Source organism: Vombatus ursinus, unplaced genomic scaffold, assembly GCF_900497805.2.
Source record: "Vombatus ursinus unplaced genomic scaffold, bare-nosed wombat genome assembly UNPS02008267.1, whole genome shotgun sequence".
Lineage (NCBI taxonomy): Eukaryota > Metazoa > Chordata > Mammalia > Diprotodontia > Vombatidae > Vombatus > Vombatus ursinus.
The window spans coordinates 255,718-274,491 of NW_020948045.1; the positions used below are offsets into that span (position 1 = coordinate 255,718).

Sequence of the window (18,774 nt, forward strand, 5' to 3'; positions counted from 1 at the left end):
TGAAACACAGAAAAACAAAAATGGTTTTCAGTCCTGAGTAGTTTCCTTTTGTTTCTATAGTGATAGTGGTAAAAGGGGCAGAAAAGAGGACAGATGGTGCTAAGGATCACCGTTTTTCAGACCATTTATATATATTAATTTAAGTTTCTGATACTATAAATGTGAGCTCCTTGCCATGTGACCAATAAATAAATATAATATTAGAAGAACTGAATTTTATTCATCTTGCTATTTTTGCTATAGCATGATTGGAAGATAGAAGAAGTTGTAGCTATATGGAAGAATAGCCACAGGTTTTCCTTAGAGGAGTAAACAAAAGAGTCTGTTTTTGTCATACATTCAAAGGCAACAAGAAGCATCATTTCATCTGACATTTGGTCATCTGGTATTACAGTGCTCATGACAAATATTTGCAAAAAGATAAGTAATTAATTAATTGATAATTAATTGATGTTTCAACATTGTTGTTGAGATTGAGGAAGTAGAGAAATTTTATCAAGAACTTCTTAAGACCCTCCAAATAAAATCAATTTATACCTTAATATTCAATGACTTCAATGAAAAGATATGCACAGCAGTAGACAATTTGTTGAAAAACATGGTCTAGGAGTTAGAAGTGAGCCAAAGGCTTATGGACCATACAGAAGTCTCACAACTTGGGCTGTGATTGAGCAACAGGTGGAGACCAATACCTAAGCTGAAGCTAGGGGAGCCCAGTTTACATCAACTGGCATTACTGCAGCTATGACAAGGGTGCAATGGTGAGGGTGAAGAATTAATCAGCAAGAGATTATTTAGCACCTACTATGTGCCATGCACTATGATAGGTTCTGGGGATAAGAGAAAAAATTAGACAATCTCTGCTCTCAAGGAGTGGACATTCTATTGGGGCAGATAATGTTCATATACAAATATTTTAAGAACAAATACACACAAAATGAATACAAGACAGTTAACTACAAGGTAGGAATGAAGGGCACAAACAATTTGTGTGTGTGTGTGTGTGTGTGAGAGAGAGAGAGAGAATCAGCAAAGATTTTCTGTAGGAGGTGGTACTTGAGTTGAGACATGAAGGAAGTGAGGGATTCTAAGAGGCAGAGGAAGAGAGTGACTTATTCAAGATGGGTGCAGCCATCACAGTGGGTTTCAGGTGAAGACAGTACCTTAGAAATCTGTGCTAAATATGACAATTCTGCTTGAACTGCCACAGGATTAGGTAATGGGGGAGAAAAAGAAAGGAGTGAGCCCTGACTGCTGAGCTTAGGAAGGGAGAAATAGCCAGGATTGGGTCCAGTTTCTTCATCTAAGAGTAATACTATTTATTTTTTTAAAAAGGCAATTGGGGTTAAGTGACTTGCCCAGGGTCACACAGCTAGTAAATGTCAAGTGTTTGGTCTGAGGCCAGATTTGAACTCAGGTCCTCCTTACTTCAGGGCTGGTGCTCTATCCACTGTGTCACCTAGCTGCCCCAATACTATTTATTTTTAAAAAATAAATTTATATTGATGGCTTCTGTCTCTTACATCACTATAATTTCTCCCCACATCCTTTCCTCCTACCTTTACCAGAGAACCATCCCATGTAACAAATATATTTTAAAGAAGAAAATGAAGAAAAAGGGACAAAAGAAAATCAGCAAAACTGATCAATACAATAAAAAAGTCTGAAAATATATGCAGTGTGCCACACCTGTGGACCTCGAGTAGTGTAGCAGGAGTTTTCTCATACATAAATATGTATGTATTCTTTGGAGCCATGCCTGCACTTTATAATTCTGCAAAATTTGCATCTGTTGTTTTGTGGTCGTTCTTTCCATTTACATTGTTGTAGTCATTGTATGTATTGTTCCTGGCTCTGCTTTCTTCACTCTGCATCAGAATCTTTCTGTGCTTGTCTGCATTCTTCACACTGATCATGTTTCACAGCACAGTCATATTCTGTTGCACTCATGTATCACAATTTGTATAGCCATTCATCAGTTGATATAAGCAAAGTTTACTCTGCTTCTAATTCTTTGCTACCACAAAAAGTGCTGCTAAAAATATTTTGGTGCATGTGGTCCCTTTCTTCTTAGCAGTGCCTCCTTGGTGTACTCTACATTGCTTTCCAAAATGGCTGTACTGATTCACAGCTCTACCAACAATGCATTAATGTTCCTATTTTCCTACAGCCTCTTCAACATTGTCTCTTCCCATCTTTCATCATCTTTGTGAGTTGGCAGGGTGTAAGGGGAAACCTCAGAACCATTTTGATTTATATTTCTCTAATTTTTGGATACCCGGAGCATTCTTTCACATTGTTATGAATTGTTTGCAATAATTCTTTTGAGAACTGTTTGTTCACTTCCTTTGACCACTTACCTAATGGATAATGGCTGTTGGTCTTATATGTATCTGTTAGTTGTATACATATCTTAGATACTAAACCCTCATCTGAGAATTTGATAAAATAATTCCCCCAATCAACAGCTTCACCTTTCTGAGATGCATTAATGTTGCTTATGCAGAAGCTTTTCAGTTTCATGTAATGAAAGTTATTTATTTTATCTTTTGTAATTGCCTTTATCTCATGCTTGCTTAGGAATGTACTGGTGTCCATAGCTACAATATGAACTGCTTCTCTTCTAATTTTTTTTTTTTTTAGTGAGGCAATCGGGGTTAAGTGACTTGCCCAAGGTCACACAGTTAGTACGTGTCAAGTGTTTGGGTGTTTGGTCTGAGGCCGGATTTGAACTTAGGTCCTCCTGACTTCAAGACCGGTGCTCTATCCACTGCGCCACCTAGCTGCCCCTCTCTTCTAATTTTTTTATGGTGTGGTACTTAATATTAAGGTCATATGTCCATTTCAAATTTGTTGTGGAATATGGTGTAAGAAGTTACTCTAATCCTAATTTCTGCTGGACTGTTTCCAGTTTTCCCATCAATTTTTTCCCCCAAATAGGGAGCTCTTTCCTAAGTAAGTTATACTTTCTGGTTTATCTAACATTGAGTTCTATTATTTTTATTCACCTTGTCTAGTTGGTTCCACTGATCTACTTCTCTATTTTTTAATAAATACCAGATGGTTTTGAGGACTGCTACTTTATAAAACAGTTTGAGGTCTTGAAGTGCTATTCCCCTTTCCTCCTTACCTCTTTTCACTATTTCCCTTGATATATTAGAGCTTCTAGAGATTTTGTTTCTCCAAATGAACTGGATGATGCTATTTATACTACTTATCTTATAGGGTCATTGTGAAGAAAGTGTTTTGTAAATCATAGAACACTGTATAAATGTGAGCCACCATAGACCTAGAAGGGACCTTAGACATCTCTATAGTCCCAACCCTTCATTATACAAGTGAGGAATTTGATGCATAGAAGTAAAGTGATGTTGCTAAAGTCATAAAACTTGTAACTACAATTCAGGTTAACTAACTCCTGGTTCAGTTTCATTTCTTTCCTTCCTCTTTCTATTCCTCCTGCACCATACTATTTCCCAGTTCAAGTGTTCCTTCAGGGACGCCCAGTGGAGCAGGGTTGAAAAAAGGTATCTTTTCTGGGTCGAAATGCCAATGACAACATTAGGAAAAGGGAGCAGGCATCACAGCTAATTGGAGAAGCAGCTAGGGCTCATTTTTAAACATAAGCAATTCTTGCCATCTAGTGGTTGGATTAAAAACTAGAGAGTGGCAAGAGTACCATTTCTGCATCTATGTGCCTGGTTTGGTGCATGTGCTGAAAGCTGCCTTTTGCAGGACTGACCAAAAGCGAACTCGTTTCCTCTGAATGACTCACAGTCATTCAGTCTTCACTCAAAGGCTTCCAAAGAAAGGGAACCTACTAGCTCCTGGGGAAGCCAGTTTTACTTCTGGGTAGCTCAAATTGTTAGGGTTTTTTCATTTTAAATCAAGCCTAAATTTGCTCCTCTGCAACTTTCCTGATCGCCACTAGATTCTGCCTTCTGGGGCTGCATAGAACAACTCTAATCCCTCTTTCACTTGAGGCTCATCTACTGGGGGAAGAGGCCTGCATTGAGCACATGGATGTTTTTGTTTCTATTGCTTCCTAATAGTATGATTTAAGCAACAGCACAAGGCTATATTTTTTTTCTTAATTTAAATTTCATTTTATTTTTATTCTGAACTTAATAAACATCAAATAAAACGAGCATTTCTACATGCCTTATTGGAACAGTGAATCCATATGAAACAGTGAATTTCCAATACATAGCGCTTGCTTTTCTTTTTAAGTGTATAATGAATTCAGTATCTAATTTCGGCTGTCCTGCTTATCTATGATTCCTTCTGGTCTTCCTATAGTTCCCTTTTTTGGAGGGTTTGAGGGAGAACCCTATCATATGATTTTTATTCTTGTTATTAATATGGTGACTTATTTTTATTGTTTTCCCCATATTGAACTCACCCTGCATTCTGGCATAAAGGCAACTTGGTTGGAGTGCGTAATCTTTTTTGATATGTTGTTGTAGTCTCTTTGTTAATTAAATTTTTTCTGTGTATTCATAATCATTAGGGATATTAATTTATAATTTTCTTTCTCCATTTTGTTTCTCCTGATTTGAGAATAAAGATTATATTTGTATCACAGAAGGAATCCTTTCTTTTCCCATTTTTGCAAACAGTTTATATAATATTGGAATTAATTTTTCTTTGAGCGATATAATTTGCTGATCCTGGAGCTTTTTTCCTTGGGAGTTCATTTATGCCTTGTTCAAGGTCTTTTTTTTTTTTAGATTGGGTTATTTAAGTTTTCTATTTCTTGCCTATTAATTTTATATTTTTGTGTATTTTCAATTTAAGTAGTATATTTTATTTAAGTAGTCATTTTTTGACCAAATAATTGGACAAAAGTTTTTAATAATTTACTTTATTTCTTCTTCATTTGGAGTGAATCTTCCTTTCTCCTTTTTTGATACTGGTAATTTAGATGTCCTTTTTCAAAACAACAAATTAGATAATGGCTTATCTTTTTTTTTTAAATCAGCTCCTTATTTTTGCTTTCAATTTTATTAACCTCTTGTCTGATTTTTCTGATTTCCCTATTCTAGTATTTATTTTTTACTTTGTTGGTTTTCCAGGATTCTTTTAAAGTTATATACCCAATTTCATTGATCTGTTCTTTAATTTGCTGATAAAAGTGTTTAGTAATATAAATTTTCTGCTTTGGCTATAGTCCAGAAATTTTGGTATGTTGTCTCATTATAATTTTCTTTGATGAAAATATCTATTGTTTTTACTATGTTATTTATACACCAATTTTTTGGGATTACATTAATTTAAATTTTTAATCCTTTCTTCGGCAGCCCTTTATGAAATAGAATTTTTTACTGGATTGTGGTAAGGAATATGTTTAATATTTCTGCTTTTTGCATTTATTTTGTAATTTTTTTATGCCCTAACATATGGTTAGTTTTTGTAAAGGTGCCATGTACAGCTAAGAAATGTGTATTCTTTTCTATTCCTATTCAATAAAAACCAGGCATTTATCACATCTAACTTTTCTAAAAGTCTCTTCAGGTCCTTGACTTCTTAATGCTTTATTTTTTATTAGATTTGTCTACACGTGAAAGAGATACACTAAGAACTCCCACTATTAGTTTTATTGTCTATTTCTTCCTATACCTTATTTAGTCAATCATCAAGTATTTATTAAGCATCAATTATGGGCTGGACACTGTGGACAGAAACACAACAAATAAGAAAATCCTTACTTGTAAGGAGCTTACATTTTAACTAGGGAGATAATAAGAACATAAGTTCATGTGTGCATACAGAAAAATTTTAAGAGAACAAATGCAAAGATGAACCAAGTAGTCTGAGAGGGAGGTCACTCCAAGAGCTGAGAGGATCAGAAAGACTTCACATAGAAGATGGGTGAGCTGAATCTTGAAGGAAGAGAGGGATTTTATGAGGCAGGCCTGGAAAGGCATTCTACTCCAGGGATAGGGGGTAGTGCAAAGACATGGAGATGGGAGATGGAGTGTTATGAGTGAGCAACAGAGAAGGCCAATGCGGACAGGGCTTTATAAGCTAAGCTGAGGAGTTTACATGTAATTTGAGAGGCAATAAGAAACTACTTGAGTTGCCTGGATAGAGGAGTGACATGATCTTTATCTGCAAGTAAGGAAAACAAATACTCATTAATTCCTACTCTGTGCAAAGTACTGTTCTAGGAGAAATTCAAAGTATATGAATTCTAGGAGTATTCAAAGTCAGAAATGTCTCTGCTCTCGAGGAGTTTACAATTTGTTGACCAACCTCATCTTTATGCCAGATCTTCCTTCCTGCCTCTTGCCTCAAGCAAGGGTCAATCAATTGCCCAATATCTTCATTCACCGTCCCTATGACTTTCTAGTCCAAAACATCCCTACCCTGGCCACTACTCTCTAATATGCATTGTCTTCTCTCATTTGGACCTCTTATTCTGGGCTGGTGTGGAAGGTCAAACTGGCTGGGCAGCCCAAGAGATCTGATGACATGATGACTTGTATAAAGTCTGTAATTGATGAAGGAGCTGAATTATCCAATGAGGAAAATAATTTTTCTTGCTTAAAAAATGTTGTAAAAGCCCAGAAGTCATCTTGGAGGCTTGTTTCAAGTACCGAGCAAAAGACAGAAAGTATTGAGAAAAAAAAAAAGATGGCCCAAGAAATAGAGAGAGAAAACTGAGTGAGTGAAAAGAGATCTGTAATGATGCGCACTCTCTATTGGCAAAGTTCTTAATTTCTAATACTTCAGAAGCAGAAAGGAAAGTTTTCTATTTGAAGATGAAAGGAGATTACAGTCCTGTTATCTGACTGAGGCTGCTGCTGGTGCTGACAAGAAAGGGCATTTTAAATGAGCACAAAAGAGAAGCCACCTATTCATTCTATAACATCCTGGCTTCTCCAGAGGCGGCCCATTTCCTTGGAAAGCCAGTTTTTGATGAAGCCATTGTTGAACTTGAGACAGTAAGTGAAGACTCATACAAAGACACCACACTAATAATGCAATCACTAAGAGACAACCTGACGTTGTGAACAGACGTCATACGCTCAAGGAGATGAAGCTGAGGCAGGAGGGAGAATTCACCAGCCTCCAACTTCTACCTGCCTCACTCTAAGATTACACAGTAGGTCATTTGTCATCCATGCTGCCCCATGAAGAGTTATATTTACAATTTATAACAGGTTTATGCTACTGCTATTCAGACATCTATATTTCCCATGTGGTTTTTATGTTTAACATTAGGGGAATAGAGTCAATTAACATTTAGGGAGTTACAAATTTCTATCTGAGATGGACAATATGGGGCTATGACATTTTTATATATGTTTTATGTGCCTGGCATAGTATTTTTAGTACATTGTGATTTCATAAGGTCAGTGTTAAAAGAGCTTCTGTGTCTAAGAAAAGAAAACTGTCCATATATTAGCTTGTCATAGTTTGGGGGGCGGGAGGGTAAGGGATAACTGGTTTTAGCCACAGATGTAGTTATTGTGAGTACCTGAAGGTTGTAGCGATATGCTTGTGGTAGAAACAGATATCCTAGAGATACTACATATCACACCACGTATATCCATAGAATATAGTCTCACTATGTACACCTTTATGATTACAGTTGCAAAAGTATTACTTAAGATAAAGTTTTAATTTAGTTAATTTACTACGAAAAAGGCAGAAATGGCTCAGATTCCATTATTTGTAAAGTTTCTTGCTTTTTGCTTTAATTATTTTTATTACATATTTTGTGTGTATTTAAGTGGTTAGGCAACCTAATAACAAATGTAGAAGCTACTGTAAAAATGAAATATTTGATACTCATAATATTACTGGATATCATGCACATCAGTGAAATAAAAACCTGTATACTTAACTTTTTTAGTTTTTTTTGCTTTTGTAATAGTTTAAATACTTGCCTAAAATGTATATTCTCTAAAAACAGTTAACAGTGATGATAGTTAACATTTATATAGTGTCTACTATGTGCCAGACACTGCTAAGTGCTTTATAATTATCATCTCCTTTGATCCTCACAAAAATCCTGGGAGGTAAGTGCTATTATTATAATAATAGCACTTACCTCCCAGGATTTTTTACAGATGAGGAAACTGAGGCAGACAGAGATTAAGTGACCTGCCCAGGGTCACACAGCTAGTAAATGAGACTGGATTTGAACTTGGGTCTTCCTGACTCCAGGCCCAGAGCTTTATCCACTGTGCCACCTAGGTTTAACAAGGAGATAACTCGAGAAGATGACTAGCTTTAACGCTTTACACATTTTCATGAACATTCTATGCATAACCATGAAGAGCATGTGTATGGTGTGTGTGTGTGTGTGTGTGTGTGTGTGTGTGCGCACGCTCCCGTGTGTGTGGCCAGCACTCAGCACAGGGCCTGGCATATCTTAAGTGTTTAATAAATGGTTTTCCATCTTTTCTTTCTAGGTGGAACAGCAGCAGGGACTAGCAATGGTCTCCAAATTGAACACAGATTATCACAAATGTGGGCAATCTATTAATGGAAAACTAGGGGCATATCCCATAAACCCCTACAAGAAGACTGCTCAGGGCCAAATGCTGAAGGCATTCACTGACCTGAATTAGGTAAGGAGCCTTACTTCTCTCACTCTGGCCATCTGATGTTTGGAAATTCGGGAGGGAAGTGAGACCACTCAAAGCTGGGGAAGAAGACTACGGAGGAGTGTGACTACTGGTGGTGGAAGGGGGAGCGGAGGACTCTGGAGCGGATCCAGGAACCAGAGAAGGTCACCTCACTCACCTGTCTGTGAGGGCAGCTGCAGTACAAGCACAGGGCTGCCTGAGCACTACACTTCTGTTATTATATAAGGGCAAAACTAAACTTAGCTTGGTATTTCCCTTCCCCTTACTGTTTCTCTCCCTGAGAAACTTTCTCCCCAAGTCTTCTTGTTCTCAACCTCCATTACAAAGTTACTTACCAACACTGAACATTTAGGAGGATCACAAAATACTTTTCTACAGCTTACCTGAACCTGCTCTTTCAGCTTAAGAATAAATTTTCCTGCTCCCTTCCACTTGCTTTGAGCCTGGAACACACACTCCTGGTCTCCGAGAACCCTCTGAGAAGACTTGGGTGTAGAAGATTTCTTGTTAGCAGGTTCCTTTAGCACCTCCTCCAGAAGCACATAATCACTCGGGTTGGGATTGCTCAAAATACTATAAGAATATTTTGCTTTGCACAAAGTCTGTAAAGATTCAACAAACAATTCAGCAAACACTGATTGAGCACTTGCTATTGAATCATCTCCAATTTTTTCTGTCTATACCTAGTTTGTACATAGTTGTTACCCTGTTCTCTTCACCATCACACCGAGAGCTCACAGTGGGCAGAGACTGTCTTTTGCCTTTCTTTGTAACCCTGGGGCTTAGCACAATTCTTGTATATAGTAGGTGCTTAATAAATGCTTGTTGATAGCTAACCTACTACGTGCAAGGTGCTATATGTTGGCCCCTGGGGATATAAAGACAAAAGGGAAGGACAATTTTATTAAGCACTTTTTGTGTACCAGGCACTTCACAATTATTATCTCATCTGACCCTCTCAACAACCCTGGGAAGTAGGTGCTATTATCCAAATCTTACAGTTGAGGAAACTGAGGCAAACAGAGATTGAATGACTTATCAGGGGTCACACAGCTAGCAAAGCTCTTCCTGTGTCCAGACCTAGTGCTTTACTAGCTGCCTCTGGGGAGAATAGAGAAACAAGATGTTGTTCACGTTTCTAACCAATATCTTATAAGAACATATTCTAGATCTCCCCGTTTAAAGACCCTCCTTCATTTTACAGGGGAGGAATAAGGATTAAGCAACATGCCCAAAGTTATGCAAGCAGCAAAGCCAGGTTTCTCAACTAGGGCCTCTGTCTCTTAATCCAGGGTATCTGTCACTTAGACTGAGTGCCTCCACTTCATTTCAGATTCATAAAATACCAAGAGTGGACAGGGCCTCAGACTATAGCCCATCAGATGTAGGAATGTCCTCCACAATATCCCTAATGGAAGGCTATCAAGCCTCTGCTTGAACATTTCCAGTGACAGGGACCTCATTACTTCGTGATTTTCCCAAAACTGCTTCTTTCCAGTTTCCATAAGATGCACTCCATCTCTTATTAGAAACCATCATGCTAGGTTGTCATTTATCAAATTAACCCTTAAGGTATATAATTTACTTCAACCTCATCTCAGATAGTGGGAAGGAAACACCCGGAAGGACGAAGCGTACCTGCTGGATGACCTCCTGGGCAGTGCTGAGCCGGGGAGCTTTGATGACTGTGCGGGGCTGCTCCGGGGAGACGTCATGGACTTGTACAAAGAAGCTTTCATCTTCCGAGCTCAAGGTCACCTCCCTCTCTTCCTGGAAGACGCTCTTCTCCTCTGGCTGCTGCACACAAAGTGTGAGAAAGCGGAGAGAAGAAGACAAATAAAAAGCAGCCTGAGGTATTTAGGACACCCAGGCATGAATGCTGGGTCATGTTAATTCTTAATTGCGTGGCTTGGGCAAAGAGCTTAACTTCTCAGCATCAGTTTCTTCATCTGTACAATGGGCATGATAATTATTGCACTTTTGCACACAGGGTTGTTGTGAGCTGTAAACTGGGTATAAATATATATCTAATGTGAAAATATGTATGTATATAAAATATGATGTAAACTATCACAAAAAAGGTAAACGTCTCTTGGTTAAATTTAGAAAATGTTGTGTGTTGGTAATTTGGGACTTCTGAAGGATATTTCTTACCTCTGAATGTGATTCCTTTAAATATTCCTAAAATTCTATATAATCTATATACACATACTTACAAATGGGATATTACGTGTTTGTATGTATGGTTGTGAATATGTGTGTGTTGCACTAAAGTTTTCTTGGGAGAAAATGTTTAGTTTGATATGAATTACAAATATCTTTGTGGAGGCCAGCTGACAAAAAGTGGAATAGATGAACTATACAAATCCTCACTCATTTTTTAACAACTGTGGTGAGACTTGCCTACCATAGCAAAACATTTAAAAAAAATTTTCTGAGATATTTTTAAAGAAATGCAACGTTATTCCTTTGAAGTACATTTTATAAAGTAAATTTCATTAATGGACACTAACAAATGAAACAAGATGATTTCATGAAAAAATATGTACTTTCATGATCAAATGTATCATCAATGCAAGTATCTGTAAATGTATAAGAATTACAAGGCTCCCATTTTGAAGCTGTATTTGAAGAAAAATTAAATTTCTGAGCCCTTGGCTTGATTTTAGACTAATCTCTCTGTACTCACGACAGCTCAGTGCAGTGGGGAGCTTCTGGGTGATGCTCTCCCCCGGCTCGTGCAGCTCAGCCCCTTCCCTGAGATTTATAGTCTTAGAAAGTTGCCTAGACCACTGAAAAGTCAGCGGCTTGCTCACACCTCAAAGCCAGGATAAGTCAGAAGAGGACTTGAACTTAGGTCTTCTTGTCTCCACAACCAGCTAGCTTATGCTTATCCACGACAGGACTTAAACTCCTCCCTCGGACATTACTTGCTGTGTGTGTCTGTCTGTCCCAGGGAAAGTCAATCCATCCCTCAGTGGCCCCAGGGAATTCTTTAAGAATATAGCACTAGGTGCCAGTGCCAGCAAAGGGTCCCTGATCCCTTTCTGACCAGTTGTCTAATCCTTACTGTCTCTGGGCTGAGAGCTATATATATTCTTTAAGATTTATTAGATCTGAATCTATAGATGGAAGTACCCCAGTGGGAGTTCTCTATACTAATGGAACCACAGGGTCCCCACCAAAAGTTACATAAGCCAGGTCTGAATTACTGAAAAATTTTTAGTTGGCAGAGTTTATGGGATTTTACTGTATTGGCTATTCCTGAACATACTTACTTCCTCCTGGACTTTAAAAATAATCCTTCCAACATAACCTTCCTCTGGGAACCAGCTGTTCAAAATCTGCACAATCTCTTCTTCTGGGCTGATTATTCTCTGGAATGGCTGTTTCCTGAAGTCATTTTTTTCTTTAGATATAAAATATTTTTCTTCAATCAAAAAGCAGTCTGTGGTGATTGGTATGGAACCTTGTGAAGAAGTCAAAATCTAACATGTACAAAAGAAAAGACTGGTGAGATAGTCCAAATAGTTGATAAAAATCTTTAATTTTAAATGGATCTATTCTTGTAGAGCACAAAATATGCCTGACATTTACTGCCAAGTTAAATCTACTCTGGAGTAGTGAGTGTATCATTCCTTTTTGGAAGATCTAAGCAATTTCCTATGACCAAAACAGCTTGTTTACTTCCACTTTGGCCGGCAACACAATTTATTCATAATCCCAGGACAGCAAAACTCTTTTCCCACTGCTGGAATGACAACCCCTGTTGAGTTTTAATAACTTTTAGGTTTCTCAACCCATGAACTTAGCCCTTTGTCATTCTACAGCCCTGGAACTCTGCAAAAATGCTTTGCTTTTATGACAATGGCCAATAACCTAGTCCAGCCTTAACCAAGACAATTTCTTTTTCTCATGTTGGAACCACCCAATCATTTTTAAATGTTAGGTTTATAGAGCTAAATTCTCAGCATAAGCAGGTCCCTGGGAATTCTATAGTGCAATACACTTTTGACTACATTCCAGGGGATTATTGTCCTCGTAGATTTTACCTTCTCTCCTACACCCTACCCTTTACAACCAAATCTTAGAGACTGCTAATGGTAAGACAGTAGATGAGGCTACATAATGTGATAAACTGATCTCTAGTTACTTTCCATTGATAAAAAAATAGAATGACAATAAAGGAGATCTAGTCTGGCCTGTAGAAAGCCAATGACCTTTATTATTAGGCCCATGGTCAGTATAAGAATCAAGGCTGTATCTACTAGCTCAAGAGTAGAAAAGGGCAATGAGGATGGGAGAAAATGATTCAAGTGAAAAACAGTTGGGATTTGATAAGGGGTTGGGAATTTCTGGCTAGAGAGAGAAGAAGGAGACTTTATGGGAGAGAACAATATTGAACTTCAGGACAAATCAGGTAAAGAAGTATAATTTATGGCAAGAGGTGGGGCACAGGCCACAATCTAGCCACACTCTCTCAACATTCCTCTCCAAACAACTTTAAAATAATGCCTCAAATCAAATTTTTTGGTGGCAGAACCAACAAAACGTCAGGATGAGACATTTTCCAGCCCAAGACAACTTAGGAGGTCCTCAGGAGAGGTCTATGACACTGAGCTAAAGGCCAACTTGGAGCTCACATGGCAGCAACTACAGTGGTAGGCCTTGGAAATAGCTATGAAAGCAGTAGCAGCTTCAGGAGCTCTCAGCCCAGAGACAGTTAGGATTAGACAACTGGTCAGAAAGGGATCAGGGACCCTTTGCTGGCACTGGCACCTAGTGCTATTTGGAACTTTGTTGCCCATCCACAGTTCTGGGTCACAGTTCCAGGGCAGAGAGGAGCACTAGCACTTGCAGCTGCAGGAGAGCAGGGACTCTTCCTGAGTAAAGAACAGTGCACACCTCTCCCTGCATCACACCACCTTGGAAGCACTGAAAACTTGTAGGCCCTAGAACTAGCTATGAGAATAGCAGCACAAGCTTGAAGCTTGGGATGGTGCCTGCTCCCTCAAAGGTGAGCAGAGCTCAACTTTAACATAAAGTTCAAAGTCAAGAAATAGGCTAGAAACAGCAAGAGATAGAGAAATTCCGTTTAAAATAACGGTAGACAATACAAAATACTTGGGAATCTACCTGACAAAGACCCAGGAACTATATGAACACAATTACAAAACTCTTTTTACACAAATAAAGTCAGATCTAAACAACTGGAAAAATATCAATTGCTCATGGATAGGCCAAGTCAATATAATAAAAATGGCAATTCTACCTACATGTACTTATTCAGGGTCATACCAACTAAACTACCAAAAATTTATTTTATAGATCTAGAAAAAAATCAACAAAATTCATCTGGAAGAAAAAAAGGTCAAGAATGTCAAGAGAATTTATGAAAACAAATATGAAGAAAGGTGGCCTAGCCATACCGGATCTTAAACTGTATTTCAAAGTGGTAATCATCACAACTATCTGGTACTGTCTAAGAAATAGAGTGGTAAATCAGTGGAAAAGATAAGGTATGCAAGACACAGTGGTAAATGACCATAGTAACTTATGTTTGACAAATCCAAAGACCCCATTTTTGAGACAAGAACTCACTATTTGACAAAAACTGCCAGGAAAACTGGAAAACAGTACAGCAGAAACTAGGTATAGACCAACACCTCATGCCATATACCAAGATAAGGTCAAAATGGGTACATGAGTTAAACATTAAGGATGATACCATAAGCAAATTAAGAGAGCAAGGAATAAAAGGAATAGTTTACCTGCCGGATCTATGGAGAAGGGAAGAATTTAGGACCAAACAAGAGATAAAGAGCATTACTAGATGTAAAATGGATAATTTTGACTATATTAAATTAAAAAGTTTTGTATAAACAAAACCAATGTAAGCCAAATTAGAAGGAAAGCAGAAAGCTGGAAAAAATTTTTTACAGCAATTACCTCTGATAAAGGCCTCATTTCTCAAATATATAGAGAACTAAGTCAAATTTATAAGAATACAAGTCATTCCTTAATTAATAAATGGTCAAAAGATATGAATGTTCAGTTTTAGATGAAGAAATCAAAACTATAGTTATATGAAAACATGCTCTAAATCACTATTGATTAGAGAAAAGAAAATTAAAGCAACTCTGAGGTACCACCTTATACCTATCAGATTGGCTAACATGACAGAAAAGGAAATAAATGTTGGAGGGGATATGGGAAATTTGGGATACTAACGCTGGTTATTGGTGGAGTTATGAACTGATCCTACCACTCTGGAGAGCAATTTGGAACTATGCCCAAAAAGCTATAAAACTGTACATCCCCTTTGATCCAGCAAATAACAACAAAACAACAACCACCACCACACTACTAGGTCTACATCCTAAAGAGAATTAAAAAAAAAAAAGGAAAAGAACCTGTTTGTACAAAAAATATTTACAACAGCTCTTTTCGTGGTGGCAAAGAATTGGAAATTGAGGGGATGTCCATTAATTGGGGAATGGCTGAACAACTTGTGATATATGATTGTAATGGAATACTATTGTGCTATAAGAAATGATAAGTGGGCTGATTTCAGAAAATCATAGAAAGACTTATATGAACTGATGCAAAGTGAAGTGAGCAGAACGAGGAGAACACAGGAGTTACACAGTAACAGCAATAGTTTGGTAGATGGACCTGTTGGATCTTACATTCCGTTGGCATAGAATTTGATAATCCAGGGCCACCTTCATACTCCAATGAAACTTCAGAGGAAAGCTTTGGTGAGGGCATGCATTTTGTGTGTGTGTGTGTGTGTGTGTGTGTGTATAAAAACAGGGAGATTAAATTATTAGATTTTTACAACCAAATGCTTTGTGAACTTACTTGGTGAAGAAGCTGCTTTGCTTTAGTCTCTTTATTTATAATGAAAGTGGTAAAAGGCTCTGGACCTGGAATCCCATGTACTGTGACCTTGTATGTCACCAGACCTTTTCTTTCTTCTGTGCTGAACATCTGTCAGATGGAATATTTATATTGTTTGTGTAGTAATTCAGACTCTTTTCTAGTCTAAATAATGTAGACTATTTTGAGATTATGTTTATAATTACTCATAATTAGAATGCATGGTGCATTCTTCTTTAAAACCATTAAAATTGGAACACTTGGCAGAGAGCACCTTAAACACTGATGGTCTTGCAGCCATAACCTCTTTTCCTATTTTAGAGGGTGGGTCTTTCCTTCAAGTTCTTTTTGATACTATTTCATTATTTATTCATTTATTCAATAAACATTTATTGAGTGTCTATTACATCCAGGGTGTATAGTGTTAGTTAGAACTTTGTAATCCCCTCATGTATTCAGTTGGCATCCTATTGCTTTTTTCCTTTCTAATATTACCTTATATTTATTTTGTCTCTATTTTATATATAGCCATGAATGTCCATGTTATCTGACCCATTATGATGGTGAGCTCCTGACAGCAGGCTTTGTCTCATTCATTGGTCTTTGTATCTCCAGTGCCTGGCACACAGGAAGTGCTTAATAAATGTTTGCTGACTGATTCATTGCTAGAAAACCTGAATGCTGCCTCACTCAGGTTCTTAGTGCCATGGACCCCAATCTCTTAAACGTCTATCTCTGCGGGTGCAGCAGCAGAGTCAGTATCAAAGTAAAAGCTTCCCTTGCTGGAGGAGCTTCTGCTGGTTGGTATGATGCTACTGCTGCAAGGGAACAGAAGCAGATCCTTCTCACTTGCCTCTTCTCAGTAATAGGCTCCATCAAACAAGAATCCTTTAGGGACAGAGAATCTGGCTTCAAAGTCCATCAATTCTCCTTCCTTTCCTGCTCCCAACCTCTACTCCCATCACCCAGGTTGGGAATGCTAGTGTTGGTGGCAGAGGATTCCAAGAATACTCCCACCCTAATGCATCAGAGAAGGCTTCTTACCTCTGGCTTTTCATGACATTCCTCTCTGTTTATTTCCTTCTTATCTGTCTGGCTCAGCCTTCTCAGTCTCATTTATTTGATCATCATCTGGTATTCCATCCCCTAAGTGTGGGTATATACCAAAGCCCTGACCTGGGCCCTCTCCATTTCTTTCTCTAGTCTCTCTTAGTGAATTAGTCGTTTCTCAGGGGTTTAATTATGATCTTTATGCAGATGGTTCCCAGATTTACACATTTAGCCTAAATTTTTCTTCTGAGTTCCTTTTGAATACCTTTGGGTACTTTTTGTATATTTAGACCTGGTTGTCCACAGGCATCTCAGACTCAACATGCCCAAAGCAGGACTGAATTATCTCCCTGAACCAACCTCTTCTCTTTCACGTTACCCTATTGCTGTCAAAGGCATCAGCATCTTTTTGGTCACCCACCCAAGATTATAGCAGTGTGATCCTCAACTTCTCATTCACGGCACCTATGTAATTAGCCCCCAATTCTGTCAGTTCTATTTCCGTACCATCTCTCACATCTATCCCCTTCTCTCTACTTTGTGGCAACACCTTTGTTCAGAACATCATCAGACCATGTTCGACCTGGCTGTCACCATTCTCTACCTCCCTCAAAGCAGAGAACAGCCACACTTCAAGGATATAGGTAGCACCATGTTACTACTGCTGCTGCTGCTACTACTGTGGCTAGGAGAAAGGGGGCCTCTAGACAGCCCACACACGTGAAGCAGCTGACGACGTTAAAGTTTGAGGACATCCTCTGCCTTGTCTCGTGTCCCAGACTAGTCCCTTACCCTAAAGGAGGTGGGGGAAAAGGGAGAGAAAGTGCTATTTGAGCTTAGCTCTGAATGAAGCTGAGAATTCTAAGAGGCCAAGGGGAAGAAAGAGCACTGTGCAGGCACAGGGGACAGTCTGTGCAGGCACAGGGGACAGACAGTCTGTGAAGGCACAGAGACCGGTAGTGGAGGTCCTTCATGAGGAACTGCAGCAGTGTGGTCCCTGGGATCCTGGGCTCCCCAAGGGGACTTCAGGCGTCCTCACTAATCCCAAGCACGGGACTGTGGTGAAGAAGGAGGGCCCAGTTCTATTTATCTTTTCATTTCCCCCAGCATTTCCCAGTGGCATTTGTTGAGTGTTTTAAAATTTGCCACATGCTTTGCAAACATTATTTCACTTTAGCCTCACCACAACACCTAGAGGTAGGTGCTAAATGTATTATTATTCCAATTTTACAGGCAAAGAGATTGATTCTCAGAGAAGTTAAGTGATATCCTCATGACCACATAGCAGTTATCAGACACAGGAGTAGAACCAAGGCCTTCCTAATGCCAAGCTCAGAACCCTCTCCATTATACCTTACTGCCTCACTGCACATGCTCTTAAAGAGGAGGCCTTTAATAAATGTTTGTTGAATGAATAATTAAATTAATGAATGAATCCACTACTTAGAAAGGAAAAAAAAAAGAGGCAGAGGAGGGACATTTGCCTGACAGGGGAACAAGGGGCATAAATACCCCTTGTGTGAGTATAAAGTAAGAGCCCGAAAATGAAGAGAAAGAAACGGTAACTAAATTTTACTTAATAAAGTAAGACACGTTTCTCATCTTGTTTTCATTAAAGTGTGGTTCACTGGGTTCTCTTAGTTTTTTTTTATTTATTTTTTTTTATTTAAAGGCAATTGGGGTTAAGTGACTTGCCCAGGGTCACACAGCTAGTAAGTGTCAAGTGTTTAGTCCGAGGCCAAATTTGAACTCAGGTCCTCCTGACTTCAGGGCCAGTGCTCTATCCACTGCGCCACCTAGCTGCCCCTACCGGGTTCTCTCAGAGTCGAGGTACAATGTCCTCTGAGTTCAGATGCTTTCTTCTTACTCATCGACTGGCTGAACTCTGGCACGAGAAGCTACAAGGGAAAGTTCAACACATTTTTCTTGACTGAAAAGCAACACTGCTTCGGGAATCGGGGGACGCGTGGCTCAGGCTGATCTGTTCAGTCACGCAAGGTGGGGTTGTGGCTGCTGGGTCGTGGCTACCACTTCTTGGCAGCTCGGGAGCTCAGAACGTGATGAGGCGGGGCCTCAGCGTGTGCTTTGGAATCTTTTTAGAATACTGAGATCACATGACTTGGAGAGCTAGAAGGAGTGTCTGAGATGTGGTCCAACCCCCTCTCTTTTTAGCTGAAGACGCTGAGGCTCAGTTGACTTGAGTAACTCGCCCATTGTCACAGAATTCATGTCCCAGCTGGGA

The 18,774-nt window shown here is 38.8% G+C and overlaps 1 protein-coding gene across 1 annotated transcript in view; it reads right to left on the reverse strand.

Annotated features, from left to right (window-relative positions):
* Positions 1-18,774, reverse strand: part of LOC114034146 (1-phosphatidylinositol 4,5-bisphosphate phosphodiesterase epsilon-1-like) — a gene marked incomplete at its 5' end in the record, with an annotated part of 125,557 nt that overhangs the window by 13,064 nt on the left and 93,719 nt on the right. The window contains 4 exons of the mRNA XM_027849751.1: positions 8,984-9,202; positions 10,239-10,397; positions 11,879-12,088; positions 15,465-15,593. Coding sequence (XP_027705552.1) covers positions 8,984-9,202; positions 10,239-10,397; positions 11,879-12,088; positions 15,465-15,593 — 717 coding nt within the window. The remainder of the gene's footprint in view (positions 1-8,983; positions 9,203-10,238; positions 10,398-11,878; positions 12,089-15,464; positions 15,594-18,774) is intronic.